The sequence below is a fragment of the Loxodonta africana genome, chromosome 6 (genome assembly GCF_030014295.1).
Source record: "Loxodonta africana isolate mLoxAfr1 chromosome 6, mLoxAfr1.hap2, whole genome shotgun sequence".
Lineage (NCBI taxonomy): Eukaryota > Metazoa > Chordata > Mammalia > Proboscidea > Elephantidae > Loxodonta > Loxodonta africana.
Genome location: NC_087347.1, coordinates 130690766 through 130706511, shown reverse-complemented (window position 1 = coordinate 130706511; position 15746 = coordinate 130690766). Strand labels below are relative to the sequence as shown.

General features: G+C 49.0%; 1 protein-coding gene across 3 annotated transcripts in view; it reads left to right on the top strand.

The window, feature by feature from the left end:
• GYPC (glycophorin C (Gerbich blood group)) overlaps positions 1–15431 on the top strand; it is a 42628-nt gene extending 27197 nt beyond the window's left edge. The window contains exons 2-4 of one of the 3 annotated variants that reach the window (XM_064287361.1): positions 12695–12745; positions 12870–12985; positions 14759–15431. In XM_064287361.1, the coding sequence (XP_064143431.1) occupies positions 12907–12985; positions 14759–14955 (276 nt within the window). In that variant the 5' untranslated portion in view covers positions 12695–12745; positions 12870–12906 and the 3' untranslated portion in view covers positions 14956–15431. The remainder of the gene's footprint in view (positions 1–12694; positions 12746–12869; positions 12986–14758) is intronic. The other 2 variants (XM_003416689.4, XM_064287362.1) reach the window with 2 other exon arrangements.
• Positions 15432–15746: the final 315 nt, after the last annotated feature.

Below are 15746 nucleotides of genomic sequence, written 5' to 3'. Positions count from 1 at the left end.
CTTAATAAATAGCATCCATTAACATAATTGGAAGCTTAGTGTACATCTGCTGAGTGACCATTTAACGGCTGACTTGGAGGATCATAGGGATGTCGTTTATCCAGCGTGTGAGAGGCAGGTTTGTAGAAAAAAAGTGAAATGATAAAAGTCAGGTGTCAGAGGATACTTTATGCAACATCACATATTCTTTGACACGGTTTGGTGTCAAATGTTGAGGTGTAAAATACAATCCGTGCTCTCTCGTAGCTCAAAAATCAGTGGAGGGACAGGCAACAGCAAAGTGTCATAGTGATGGAGTAAGCAACTTGTTGGGCAACTATTGCCTAGGGACCAAATCCAACCCAGGGTGGGTTTTTGTGTGGCAACTAGCTAAGAATGGCTTATTATGTTTTTATATGGTTGTTAAAAAAAGAAAAGCAACAATAAAAGAAAAAGAAAGAAAGGGAGAACATACAACAGAGGCCATGTATGGGCTATAAAGCCTAAAATTTTACAATCTGGACCCTTATAAAAAGGAGCACACAGTCCTTGTGGAGAAATCAAGGGAAGCTTCTTGGAGGAGGTGATGGTGATCTAAACTTAGCCCTGGTCCTCTTCTCTTCTTCATTCACACTCATTTGCCCCGTAGTGGTACGTGCCGTCTAGATGCTGAAGACTCCTTCGGCTAAGCCTCTAGCCCTTCCCTGAGTTTCCGATGCCTATATCTAAATCCCTGCAGTACAAACCAACATAGCATGTCCTGCCCCAAGTACTGGATTCCTCATCCTCCCTCCCCCCGACCCCTGCCGATTTCCTCCTCCCAGACCTCCCCTTCCTAGTAAATAGCAACTTTATCCTTGCTCTGAAAAATCTTGACTCTTTTTTTTTTTTTTTTTTTGCACACTTTACATTAATCCATCAGCAAAATTTGCTGGCCTTCCTTTCCAGATATGTCCAAAACCTTACCAGTCCTAACCACCTATACCGCCACTGTCCATGTCCAAGCCACCACAGACCCTGGCCTGCACTGTGGCCATGTCTCTTCCCTCCTGACCCTGGAGACCATTCTTGGCACAGCAGCCAGGGTGACTTGACCAGGCTCCCACATGTGAACAGATCATATGGAGACTTCCGTGACTCCCTGTCACTCTCAAATGATAGAATGTTCCTTACTGTGACTTGAACCCCACATGGGCTGTTCCTCGAATCCTCTCCACTGTGTCTTCTACCACTTTGCCCCTCGCTCACTCTGCTAGGCCACAGTCTACTTGTTCATCCTGGAAGCTGCCTCACCTGCTCCAGTCTCCGGCAGGCACTAGCTGACCTCTGCCTGAAACACTCTTCCCTCCAGTGTCTGTGGGACTCACTGTCTTGTTCACTTCAAATGTCACCTCCCCAGAGAGCAAGAAAAAGGGGGAGAAGGGGGGCTTTTCAGGGAGGGTACTCAGGGGAGCCCTCTCTGGGCAGGTAATATTTCCTTTATAGCATGTATCACCCCCTAACCTTCTACCATACATCCACATTTTAAACCAGCTATCATCACCTCCCACCATTGGTCTCTCAGTTTGTAATACTGCAGTGGCTGTTGTGTTGCTGTGATGCTGGAAGCTATGCCACCAGTATTTCAAATACCAGTAGGGTCACCCGTGGTGGACGGGTTTCAGTAGAGCTTCCAGGCTAAGACAGATTAGGAAGAAGAACCTAGCAATCTACTTATAAAAAAGTTGGCCAGTGAAAACCTTATGAATAGCAGTAGAACATTGTCTGATATAGTGCTGGGAGCTGAGCCTCCTCAGCCTGGAAGTCACTCAAAATATGACTGGGAAAGAGCTGCCTCCTTAAAGTAGAGAAAACCTTAGTGATGTGAATGGAGTAAAGTTTTCGGGACCTTCATTTGCTGATGTGGCACAACTTAAAATAAGAACAAACAGCTGCAAACATCCTTTAATAATCAGGATGTGGAATGCACGAAATACGAATCAAGAAAATTGGAAGTGGTCAAAAGTGAAATAGAATGCATAAAGATTGATATCCTAGCCATTAGTGACTTGAAATGGACTGGTATTGGCCATTTTGAATCAGACAATCACATGGTCTTCTGTGTCAGGAATGACGTATTGAAAAGGAATGGCATTGCATTCATTGTCAAAAAGAACATTTCAAGATCTGTCCTGAAGTACAACACTGTCCATGATAGGATGATATCCATATGCTTACAAGGAAGACCAGTTAATATGACTATTATTCAAATTATGCACCAACCACTAAGGTCAAGGATAAAGAAATGGAAACCGTTTACCAACTTCTGCAGTCTGAAAATGATCAAACGTGCAACCAAGATGCATTGGTAATTACTAGTGATTGAAATGTGAAAGTTGGAAACAAGGAAGAAGGATTGGTAGTTGGAAAATACGGCCTTGGTGATAGAAATGACGCCAGAGTCCTCATGATAAAATTTTGCAATACAACAACCTATTCATTGTGCTTTTTTTTAACAATATAAATGTCAGCTATACACATGTGCCTCACCGAATGGAATGCACAAGAAACTAGTCGACTACATCTGTGTAAAGAGATGATGGAGAAGGTCAATATTATCAGTAGGAATGAGGCCAAGGGCCAACTGTAGAAAAGACCTTTAATTGCTCATAAGCAAGCTCAAATTGAAGCTGATAAAACAGGTCCGCAGAGCCAGTATATGACCTTGAGCATAATCCATCTGAATTCAGAGACCATCTCAGGAATAGATTTGATGCATTGAACACTGATGGACACAAATAGATTTGACACATTGAACACTAATGACCGAAGACCAGACGAGTTGTAGGATGACATCACGGACATCATATAAGAACAAAGCAAAAGGCATTAAAAAGACAGGAAAGAAAGAAAAGACCAAAATGGATGTCCGAAGAGACTGAAACTTGCTCTTGAACATAGAGTAGGTAAAATGAACAGAAGAAATGATCACATAAAAGACCAGAACAGATTTCAAAGGGCAGCTCAAGAGACAAAGTATTATAATGAAATGTGCAAATGCCTGGAATTAGAAAACTAAAAGAGAAGAACACACTTGGCATTTCTCAAGCTGAAAGAAGTGAAGAAAAAATTCAGGCCTCGAGTTGCAATTTTGAAGGATTCTATGGGCAAAACATTGAATGGTGCAGAAAGCCTTAAAAGAAGATGGTTGAAATACACAGAGTCACTCTACCAAAAAGAATTGGTTGACGTTCAACCACTTCAGGAGGTAGCATATGATCAATAACCAATGGTACTGAAGGAATATAACCAAAGTGTACTAAAGGCATTGGTGGAAAACAAGGATCCAGGAATTGATGGAATATCAATTGAGATGTTTCAAGAAACAGGTGTAGTGCTTGAGGTGCTCACTCATTTCTGCCAAGAAATTTTGAAGACAGCCACCTGGCCAACTGACTGGAAGAGAACCATATTTGTGCCCATTTCAAAGAAAAGTGACCCAAGAGAATACAGAAGTTATCAAATAGTATCATTAATATCACAGGAAACTAAAATTTTGCTGAAGATAATTCAAAAGTGATTGCAGCAATACATGGACAGTGAATTGCCAGATATTCAAGCCAGATACAGAAGAAGATGTGGAACAAAGGATATCATTACTGATGTCAGAGAGATCTTGGCCGAAAGCAGAGAACACTAGAAAGATGTTTACCTGTGTTTTATTGACTGTATGTGGATACTAACAAATTATGGATAACATTGTGAAGAATGGGAATTCCCGAACACTTAATTGTTCTCATGTGGACGCTGTACATAGACCAACAGGCAGTCATTCTAACAGAATGAGGGGATACTTAGTGGTTTAAAATCAGAAAAATGTGTGCATCAGGATTGTATCCTTTCACCATACTTAGCATGCTGAGCAAATAATCTGAGAAGCTGGACTATATGAAGAAGAACTCAGCATCAGGACTGGAGGAAGACTCATTAACTACCTGAGGTATGCAGATGACCCAAACTTGCTTGCTGAAAGCAAAGAGGACTTGAAGCACTTACTGATGAAGATCGAAGACTACAGCCTTCAGTATGGATTACATCTCAACATCAAAGAAAAATCCTCAAAACAGGACCAATAAGCAACATCATGTTAAACGGAGAAAAGATTGAAGTTGTCAAGGATTTCATTTTACTTGGTTCTACAATTAACCCCTGTGGATGCAGCAGTCAAGAAATGAAACATCTCATTGGGCTAATCTGCTGCAGAAGTTCTCTTGAAAGTGTTAAAAAGCAAAGATACCTGCCTCAAGCCATGGTGTTTTCAATCACCTTATATGCACATAAAAGCTAGACAAGGAATAAGGAGGACTGAAGAACTGATGCCTTTGAATTATGGTGTTGGTGAAGAATATTGAATATACCATGAGCTTCTAGAAGAACAAACAAATCTGTCTTGGAAGAAACAAAGCCAGAATGTTCCTTAGAAGCAAGCAAGGAGAGACTTTATCTCAAGTACTTTGGACATGCTATCAGGAGGAGCCAATCACTGGAGAAGGATATCATGCTTGGTAAAGAAATGGATCATAGAAAAAGAGGAAGAATCTCAATGAAATGGATTCACACAGTGGCTGCAACAATGGGCTCCAACACAGCGATGATTATGGGGATGTTGCAGGACTTAGCAGTGTTTTGTTCTGTTGTACATAGGGTCGCTATGAGTAGGAGCCGACTCAAGGGCACCTAACAACATCACCTGCTCCCTCCACTAGAATGGAAGCTCCCTAAGGGCAGGGGCTTTATGCTATTTATTGTTGTGTCCTCAGGTTCTAGAACAGGGCCTGGAACATAGTGGGCACCGGCTGAACAGCTGTTGAATGGATGAATCTGAAATGAGCTTTGGAGTCCAGCAGATCTGGCTTCAACTCTCACCTCCCTGGTAACCACAGTGGGGCTTGAGCAAGTTACCCAACCTCTTTGAGTCTTATTTTCCTTGTCTGTAAAATAGCAGAAGTTTTAACAGCCTCTTCAATGATTCTTATAAGAAATAGAAACAGCATTTTTGTTGTTATATGCCATTGAGTCGATTCCGACTCATAGGTACCCTACAGGACAGAGTAGAACTGCCCCATAGAGTTTCCAAGAAGAGGCTGGTGGATTTGAATGGCTGGAACTTTTGGTTAACACTCAAGCTCTTAACCCCTGTGCCGCCAGGGCTACAGAAACAACACAGGCAATTGTAAAGTGAGCCCACCAGGAAAGGAGACTTCTAGTGAGAAGGGGTGTTAGAGAATGCCTCAAGAAATCAGGTCATTGGTGATGCGCATCAGGGGGCAGCCTAACCTCAGGGCACTTCCCAACCTTCCCAGAGAAATTAGTGGAAGAACAGACAAAGGCCCTTCTCATGGGGCACCATTCCCTGGGGTGAGGACTGCTTTTGTGGGAGTCCGGGGAGGTAACATTTCTCTTCAAAAAATGCTTCAAAGGCAGCCAGGTGTCTAGGGTTAGCACCAGGGTAAAGGCATCATAACACTAGCCTCTGATCTTTCCTGCGAGAGAGGCCAGGTCCTCAGCCTCGCCTCCTCTCCACGCTTGAAATTAGGTTGGAGAACTATTGCTGGTTGGTTTCCTGGGTGAGCGCTGTCCTTTTGGGCCTCAGATCTCCTGGCAAAGCATAGCTGCTCCTTGCGGGATGTTTTCCCCACCACATGTGCGTTTAACCAAGCAATTCCTGGATCTCGCTCACCCCCAGGTGCCTCATCCTGGGCTGGGATGTGAGAGTCACTAACCCCGAGGAGTGAGTGATGGGTTGTGCCTGAAAGGGGTCCATGCATCAGCATCAGTGAGGAGACACCAGCAGGGCTGAGGGCCAGGGGAGGCCAGGTGTGCACCTGCACGCGTGTGCATGCGTGAGTATGCATATGTGCACACATGTGCGTATATGTGCAATGTGACTGTGTATGTGCTCTGTATGCATGTCTGTGCACGTGTGTGTGCCCGCGTGTGTGCCCCTGTGTGTGCGAGTGGCATACATGATGTGTGCGTACACACGTCTACATGCATGTGTGCCAGTGTGTGTGTGTGCGTGGATGTGGGTGTGTATGTGCACACGTGTGAACAAGATGTGGAATGCATCTTATGTAGGAATTTCAATGACTTAAAGCTGAAGAAAATAAGCAATCAGTGCCCTCGCATTTAAAAGAGGCTGTAGACACATCCCAGAAGATGTCCAAGCCAGTCCACCGGCCACCCCTGAAAGTTGTCTGAGAGAAGGCTAGACTGACGTTATGGAGAGCAGACCAGAAGGGAATCCATAGGAGACCATCCCGCAGTGTTGCCCCCCACAAAGTCATTTTGGCCTTCCCTGCCTGCAGCCTGGTGAGGAGGGGTCCCAGAGACCCCTCAGAGCAACGAGCCTGCATGCCAGCTGGAGCTGGCACCCACTCCTGGAGGCACTCCTGCCTGTGTGGGAGAACCAGTGGACATCTCAGCACATGTGAGGGATCTGATGTTAGGGCAAAGCAGACGGTAGAGTAGGCACAGTCTCAGCACAACCCCACCTGGCAGAGCAGGGGGTGGAGGCACTGGGCATGACTTCTGAAAAGTGCCCCACCCAGGAGAGCCTGGCCCAGGCTGGGCAACTGCATAGAAGCCAGGGGCTTTCCCACCAGGGTAGGCCTGAGGGGATGTCAGTCAGTTCCCTTCCTTGTTGCTCACAAGATGTTGTTGTTATTGTTGTTAGCTGCCATTGAATTGGGCCCCCAACTCATGGTGACTCCTTGCACAACGGAATGAAACACTACCCAGTCCTGTGCCATCCCCCTGACTGACTGGGGGTAGAACCATTGTGATCCACAGGGTTTTCAGTGGCTGATTTTCGGAGGCAGATCACCAGGCCCTTCTTCCTAGGCCTCTCTTAGTCTGGAAGCTGCTCTGAAACTTGTTCCACATCATAGCAACACACAGGCCTTCACTGACAGGTGGGTAGCGGCTGTACACGAGGTGCATTGGCCCGGAATTCTCCAGCATGGAAGGTGAGAATTCACCACTGAAACACCACTGCCCCCGCCCCCGAACCAACCACTGCCAAGGTCAAGTAGAAAGACCCTCTCCCTCCGCTCCCCTCCCCAGTGCAAGTCAGGAGGGTCCAGAGCAGCAGAGCCCGTGGGAGTAAGGGGGAAGCAGCTGCCAGGGCCTTTCCCTGTGGATCAGGCTGAGCACACAGGGGGAGCTTTAAATCAGGTGTGAGAAACCAATTTCTGCTTTAACTGGACTTTTCTTCCCTTGGAGGTGACCACAAATTATGGACCTGGCCAAGACGCAGAAAGGGAGAAGGACCATGCAGGGGAATATATTTGAGGGGCATGGACGGGAGGAGAGGGACGCTGTGTCCTGTTGTAGGTCCATGCCCTCTTCCCCAGGCTGCCTCCCCTGCGTGGCTGGGGCCCTCCTCTGCCTCCTACCTCTTTGCCATAGGCAGAACTGTGGAAATGGGAATGAAAGTCAAATAGGGAATGAAGAGTTGCTTATCCATGTCTTTAGGCCTAACTTGTTAAGGGGGCGTGAAGTAAACGTGCTGACAAAGTTTGCTGTAGCCCATTTGTACCTCATTCCCCCCAAACAATATAAAGAGTCACAGTGGAAGCCTCAGGCCAGCTCAGGAACTTGCTTAGAGAGATGGTGTAACTCAGCCCAGTGCTGGGTGGAGTGCTGGGTCCTGGAGGCAGGTGGACAGAGGAGGAAGCAGGTTCTGAACAGACAGCCCAGGGAAAGCAGTACCCACAGAGAGGGGCCTGTGGTCTGCACGGCTGCAAACCAACGGGAGAGCCAGGCAGTGCTGGCCAGGAGAGTCTCCAAAGGTCATTTCCAATCTGAAGTGCTAGGATCCTAACAACTGATGAGTGCACGCTCACTGCAATGTCAGCAATGCTGCCTGTTAGTTGCTTTCAAGTTGGCATCTTACCAGGTTGGACAAAGAATTATGAACACAAGTCTCAGCAAGGTCATTCAGAGAGAGTGGCCATGGCTCCACTGCCCAACAATGACCCAAGGGTGGTGAGTGGAGACATAGGAGAGAGGGTCTGGATGCAGTGAGGCAAGACAAGTAGGGGCTGGGGTCTGCGACTTTTGCCGACCTGCTAGGCCAAGGCTTGGAAGGTTCTGTGAAATGACAACTGGTTCTGAAGATCCACCCATCTCTTAGCTGTAAGAGCAACACACATGGATGTTTAGAAAGTACAGAAAATTATACTTTCTAAAACAATACCCCACACAGTTCCCCATCCACCATCCATTAACAGTTTAGGTGTATTTTCTTTCATTCCTTTTTCTAGAACCTTTTGCACAGTTAACGTGATTAATATTTACAGGGTCCTGTTCCTTTCGCTTAGCATTCCCCCATAAGTACTTCCTCTTTTCACTAAGAGTCCCCATATATCACTTTAATCACTGCCTAATCATGGGTGAATCACAATTTGCATAACCAGTTCCCAAATGTGGGGTGTTGAGCTCCTTCTCTCTTTTTATCTTCCACTTGAAACCACATGGTCATAAGCTTTCCTGCACATAAATTTTTATTTCCTTTTCAGATCATTTCTCTTGGATCAATTACGAGAGGTGGATTTTCTGATTATCAGAGTGATATATTTGCCAAATAGCATATGAGAACATTAAGTACCCATTTTTGAGAATCCTACTCTCCCCGAGGTTGTACCAGTATTATTGACAATAATAATAACTAGTATTCAAATGGTCCAACCTATGCTGGACCCTGTACCAGATGCTTACCACACACCTACTCCCAACGACTCTATAAAGTAGCACCACCACCATTTTACATATGTGGAAACTGAGGCTAGAGAAGCCACATCACCCCCTAAGACTGCACAGAGGTGAGGGTCAGAGGGATCACTCTGTGCCTAGTGGGGCAGGAGGGGTGTGGACACGGAAAGGAGCATCCCTCACTACATGTGTGCACATATGCTTTCCACCCCTACAACAAGGTTGGTATTGTGATCCTTGCTCTACAGAGGCAGGAACCAAAGCCAGCTCGTAGCAAATGTTTTGCTGAATATCATATGCTGTCAACGGGTCCAGCCAGGGTTTGAGCCAAATGCAGACAGCCACAGATGTGAACAGTGAACAGTGCAGTGAGATTCCTGGGTTCCCAGAAGGGACAGGCTTTCAAACAAGCAGCAGTTGTTATTCAGTGCCAGGCACAGGGCCCAACACTGGGGATGGAGCTATGAGCAAGACAAAGACAGTCCCTAGTCTTCTAGAAGGAGCCCTAGTGGCCCAGTGGTTAAGAGCAATGCTGCTAACCAAAAGGTCAGCGATCTGTTTCCCTAAAGATTACAGCCTTGGAAACCCTATAGGGCAGCTTTACTCTGTCCTACAGAGTTGCTGTGAGTCTTAGTCGACCAGACAGCAGTGGGTTAGGCTTGCAGAGCTCACTGTAGGGTAGGGGCTGCCATCTTGGAGAGAGTGGCGAAGGAAAGCCACAGGGCAGCACTTTGGGTACTTACGAAAGGTGCCAGGGGCCTCTCATGCCTGTCCAATCTCAGGTCAAGACAATTCTAACCCCAGCCACAAGCCTGGGCATAAATAATACCTGGCTCTGTCACATACCCACTCACTCCCAGGCTGTCCGTAGATACCCACCCCCATTCCACATCTCACCCATCACCCAGCAAGAGATAGACTTCTATTTCAGGCTCCTTAACCCAACACTAGACCAGCCTTGAATTTTCTGGGCCACTCTGGGCCTCCCTCCAGCCAGCCTACCCCCTTGTATTTGCTGCTGGCTGAACGGAAACAGCGCAAGGGAGAGCAGCCAGTGGTAGCTGTCACATCTACCGTCTCCAGAGGAGAGAGGTCCATGTCCAGGCACAGGAGCCCAGGTGGCATGGAAGGACAAGTAGACACCTGGGGGGACACTGACAGGGAGCGGGAGGACTGCCATGGGTGCTGAGCTCTCTGCTAGGAATGGCTACACTCTTGTCTCTACAGCAAACTCTTACTTATCCATCAATGGCCAACCTTGGAGCCCTTCTCTTACACCAACAGTTCTCTACCCCAGCATGCATCAGAAAACCCTGGAGGGTTTGTTACCACACACATTGCTGGCCCACCCAGTGTTCCTGACCAGTAGGTCAAGGGGGCCTGATAATTTGCATTCCTAACACATACAGGGGATGCTAAGGCTGCTGGTCCGGGGTCTTACCCATCTCCACCTTCCCAGACTGCCCTGAGCTTCCTCTTCTGTGCCGTTCTGAGCTCCGTGGTGCTCTGGCAGTGCTGAATTGTCACTTCTCTGGTAGTCATCACGTCATGGATGTGTGGCTTGTACAAATTCGACTCTGCATGCCTGGAAGAGTGGGGGGTGAAGAAAGGCAATCTAAACAGAGCAGGCTTTGCTGCCCACCATTCCCCTCTGTGTAAGCTCTAGAGGGGGTCCAGTCTTGGGGGGGTGCTCCATTAGTGATCCCTCAGTGGTCTCAGGGGCCGCCTGCCTCCCCAGACCAGCAAGCCTGGCCGGGAGTGCTTCTAGTGTTTCAAGGTACAGATTTGGGTACAAAGTGCCAAATTACAAGCCATGAAATTCACCCAAAGTGATTCAAGTGCCTCATCTGGTTCTTACCTAGCTTACCTAGGCTCTGGGCTGGGCAGTGTCCTGCAGGGCTAAGCGCTCTGGACCCAGGCTGCCTGGATGTGAACACTCATTTACTCTATGATCCAGGAAAACAGCGACACTTTTCTGGGACTCAGCTTCCAAATCTATAAAACGGAGATAATAATAAGTCCTACCAAATAGGGCTGTCACAGGGACTAAATGAGTTAAAATATGTTAACATACTGTCAAGAGTACCTGGCCATGGTTAAGAGATTGGCTGCTAACCAAAAGGTCGGCGGTTCAAATCCACCAGCCTGCTCCTTGGAAACCCTATGGGGCAGTTTTACTCCGTGCTCTAGGGTCTCTATGAGTCATAATGGACTCGACTGCAATGGATTTTGTTCCACAGAACTATGTATTCTACCACCCATCTGTCTGTTTTGCTGTGGTGGCGTTGCATTGCTAGGATGCTGGAAGCTTTGCCATCAGTATTTCAAATACCAACAGGGTCGTCCATGGCGGATAGGTTTCAGCAGTGTTTGCAGACTAAGACAAACTAGGAAGAAAGGCCTGGCAATCTACTTCTGAAAATTAGCCAATGAAAACTCTATGCATCACAACAGAATCTTGCAATATAGTGCTGGAAGATGAGCCCTCTATATTGGAAGGCACTCAAAATATACAGTGGCTGCAACAGTGGACTTGAGTATACCAACCAGGCAATGTTTAATTCTGTTGTGCATGGGGTCGCCGAGAGTCATAGCCAGCTCGACAGCAGCTAACAACAGCTGTGTGCTAGATGCCGTGTCATAGGTGCTCATGTTCACACACTGTGTCTCAGAGTCAGCACCACCTGAGCTTCCCCTCCTCCTGCCCCAGGTCTCTCTACTGTGAAGCCTCTGAAACCTGAGTCCTCCCCGTTCCCCTCCCTCCCTGGTTCCTGCTTCGCCTTGCCCTGACTCTTGGTGTGTGCCCATTTTGTCCTCTCCCCCAACTCCCCTGTCCCCTTAGCCTGCTCTACTGCCCTGGGCCTCCTCCTGGCCCTCTCCCTTTCTCCTCCACCAGGACCCCTCCTGGCTCCAGCTGCCCACTGACCGATCTCCCTCAGAAAGAGGCATCTGGCAGCTGCACTAGGAGAATGACCTCATAGCACTATCATTAAAGAGATTAGCTGAGCGGAACTGACTGTTATGAGCAGCCTTGTCCGTTTTAATACATGTAGCCACTGTAATGGGAACATGGGGTTTCCATGTTAACACTGATATTTCCATGGTCTAATAATGAGCCCTTCTCCCTGACATTCTACCTGAGCGGCTCGAGGTCACTGTGCAGCTTCCTATTCTCCTTAAGAGCCAGCCCTTGGTCAGGCCAGTGACGCTGGGAAAACCACACTCAGAAACTTGTATGATGCCACAGGGCCCCTCCCTCAGGAGTCAGTGCAAAGGCCTGTAGCAGGGCCTCAAGAGGAGCAGAATGGAGACCAGGTAGTACAGGAAGAAAGGAAGGCACCCGGCCCACCCAAGGTGAGAGCTGGCTGAGGCGGGCCCTCCACTGAATGAGCTTTGCGATCGTGGGCACAGCATCTCTGGAAGCCTCAGTGTCCCTACCTGTGAAATGGGCTACTATACCATCTACCTCAGAGGACTGATGTGAAGGTTACTAAGCCAGCACCTGGCAGGAGTGGACGCAATACAAAGAGTCTGTTTTTACCACTCTTACAAGGAAAACTTGAGGCCGGAGGAACAGATAAGGCCGGTAACAATCACAGCCACAGTCCACTCCTTCATGCACACCACAGGTGGCTACTGAGCGACCCCAGGTACAGGCCCTGGTCTAGGCATGGGGACACAGTGGGGAACACATCCTGTAATGAAGCTATGTCTCCATTTGTGGTTCCAAAGTCCTCTTGACCCTGGTCAGTGGCCAAGCACCCCTGGAACTAGGGTCTGTGTCCTACGCTGTCACCTGCCCTCCCCAGCCAGGGCATGGTCCTGCTTGCCCACCCTGCAGGTCCTGCCCACATGCAGAGGTGGGAGCGTGTGGGGAGAGGGAGGCTGCAGGCGCAAGCTGAGGTGCTGCATGCCCCAGCATCCCTCCCTCCTCAGCTTGGCTTTTCTGCCCTGTTCACAGAGCCCGACCCAAGGATGGCCTCCAGTGTGACAGACATAGCCATCATTGCAGGTGAGCTGCCCTTGGCCCCTGAAACAGCCAGGAAGGCGGGTGGAGGAGGGAAAGGAGGGTGGCTGGGGCTGGGGGTGGGCTTTGGCCAGTGTGTTCCCCTCCTCAATGGTAGATTTCAATGCAGAACAGTAGACCCCACATTGGGCCCGGGTGGAGAGGCAATGCAGCGTGGTAGACACGGAAGAACGTGCCCCGCCTTAGCACCCAAAGGCTGGAGAGAGAGGAGCTGTGTCTGTCAAGGTTTGGGGATGAAAGTGGGTGGGTGGGACTGACGGGACTCCCTGGACCCCTCTTCTTTCTCCCTCATCCCACACTCTCCTGCCATCTTCCCTCCATGCTCCACTAAATGCAAACCTGGCCCTGCCCCGGCCCTGCTTCAAATCCATGCTGGCTCCCCACTGGTCACACTTGTGACCCTGAACTGCATTTCACAAACACCTAGGTTTCGTTTTTGGAGATTCGCACTTCTCCTCACTAGCTCATAAGTAGTTCAGGGAACTTCGACATTTAAGGAAAAAAAGAAAAGCAAACAGTCAAAGACGCAGGATCAGTTTTGTTTAATTTGGCATTCTTCAACTCCTTGGGCCACTGGGCCCTTCTCTTTCTCAGCAGACACTATTAACACTGTGCAGACACAAGCATTCAACTGGAGGCAAGGGGATGTTTGGGAAATTGATCTAAACACAGAGGTGGGCCTGGGAGGGAGCAGCTTTAGCCTTCCCATAATCTCCAACAAGGAGTCCCAGTGGTGCAGTGGTTAAGTGCTTGGTGGCTAACTGAAAGGTCAGTGGTTTGAACCCACCAGCCACTCTGTGGGAAAAAGATGTGGCAGTCTGCTCCTGTAAAGATTGCAGCCTTGGAAACCCTATGAGGCAGTTCTACTTTGCCCTGTAGGGTCTCCATGAGTCAGAATCATCTCGATGGCAGTGGGGAATCTCCAACAGCCCCCCGGAGACCCCCAGATAAAGTGCTCTCAAAGAAAAGATGGAGGACTTGTTCTGCAGCTTCAAAACAAGTGCCCAAACCTCACGACAACCTTCCTCCCTTGAGATGGTTGCCTTTAAGCCCCTTGTAGAAATTCTAGAGCATTGAACCTGCACCTCGTTACTCATAAGGCCCTTAGTGATCCGGCCCCCACTGACCAACCCTAAGCCTCACTTCCTGCCCTCCCCAGAGGGATAGGAAAGGACTAACTGCCCCAAAGCACCACCCCCCCTCCCCCGCTAGCATTCACACTGGTGTCTCCCACAGGACCTTCCCTCCTCAGTCCTTTTCCTAGCCCCTCCTGCTCCTCCATCAAGACTCACCTCAACATCACTCCCGGGAGGGAGTAGGAGGTGGGTGGGGCAAGGAGCAGTGCCCTTGCATTTGGGAAACACAGCTCTCACCTCACCCAACACGCCCCCAGGCAGAGCTAGTAGACCCGTATGTTGCACCTAGGGCAACCCACTTGTCCATTTTGCTCGGGACTTCCCTGGGTTTAGCCCTGCAAGTCCTATGTCCCAGGAAACCCCTGCAAGTCCTATATCCCAGGAACGTCCTGGTTTTAAAACAAAGTCCCATATACTTTCAGGGGGATGAGCCCCTCCAACAAACTCACAGGCACACATGGTGCAAATTCTACACCTGCTGCGATGATCACTTACCTGTCTTCCTCAGTAGATAGCATACACAGTGCAGGAGGCAATTCCGGGACACCACTCACACCCCAGCATGAAGAGCACTGAGTGAAGGCAGGCAGGGGGATACAAGGAGGAAGGAAGAGGGGAGGGAGGAAGAAAGAAAGAAAGAAGGGAGAATAGAGAAGGGAGAGAACAGGGTAACTTTGGATAGGTAAGGGAGAGAACACGCCAGGCAGAAATACCAGTGAGGAGGGAAGGAACCCCCATGGTTGGTGTTGATGTTTGTCACTGCAGGGTACCTGTCCTGGGCAGAACCTCTGTGGGTCCTGAACTCCCTCTCAGGCCCTGGCAGCCTGCCCCACACAGACCCATAGTTTCTTCCCACCCACAGGTATGATTGCTGCCATAGCCTTCGTCCTGATCGGCCTCCTCCTCATCACACTGCACTACATGTGCCAGCACAAGGGCACGTACTACACCAACGAGGCCAAGGGCACGGAGTTTGCTGAGAGCGCAGACGCCGCCCTGCAGGATGACCCTGCCCTCCAGGATGCCGGAGAAGGCAGCAGAAAGGAGTACTTTATCTGAGGGACACCAGACTTCACCTCTCCCTGCCCTGGCTCCAGCTCCGAGAGAGGATGCATCCCCCCGCCCCACCAACCACTACCAGACAGACTGTGGAGCACCCACTTTCCCAAAACGTGTGCCTTGGAATACAAGGGGCCTGACCAGAGTGGAGAGGAGGGGGTACACCCCACTGGAGAGACCCAAGGGTGCAGCGGCCACCGTGTGGCCTTCCTCTGCTCTGCCAGGAAGAGAGCATGTCTGGGCCCACAGCCTTCCTGGACAGGTCAGGCTGCCATCACGTGCCAGGCCTTGCTGGGTGGGTGGGCCTGGGCTGGGGGAGAAATGAAGGGAGTCGTCCATACACTGACTGAAGGCAACGACCTCAAAGGTCTGTCCTTGACATTTGGGAAACAGCAGGTACCAGAGCTAAAGGCACCTTTGTCTCCCATTGTTCCAGCACACAATGATTGGAAATAAATTTGAAATGTAGCTGAGCATTCTGAGTTACATGGCATCACTGGCTTGGAGGGAGAGGTTGTCTGGGAAGAGAGACGAACACTGTCCAGGGCTTGGTCCTCGGGGGTGATTTTGTGTTCTCCAGCAGAGATGGCATGGATCTGGAGTCTCCACTTCCAGTCCAGAGCCTCACGGGGTGCATCCTTTGCCGACTTCATGAAACAAATGTAAGGGCAAAATGTCCTTCTAGAAACAGAGCATCTGGGCAACTAAGCTACTGGCTGAAGCATTGATTTTTTAATGAATGGTATTGGATAAAATAGACTAATTTGAGCAAATGTGAGCAAACCCTATCC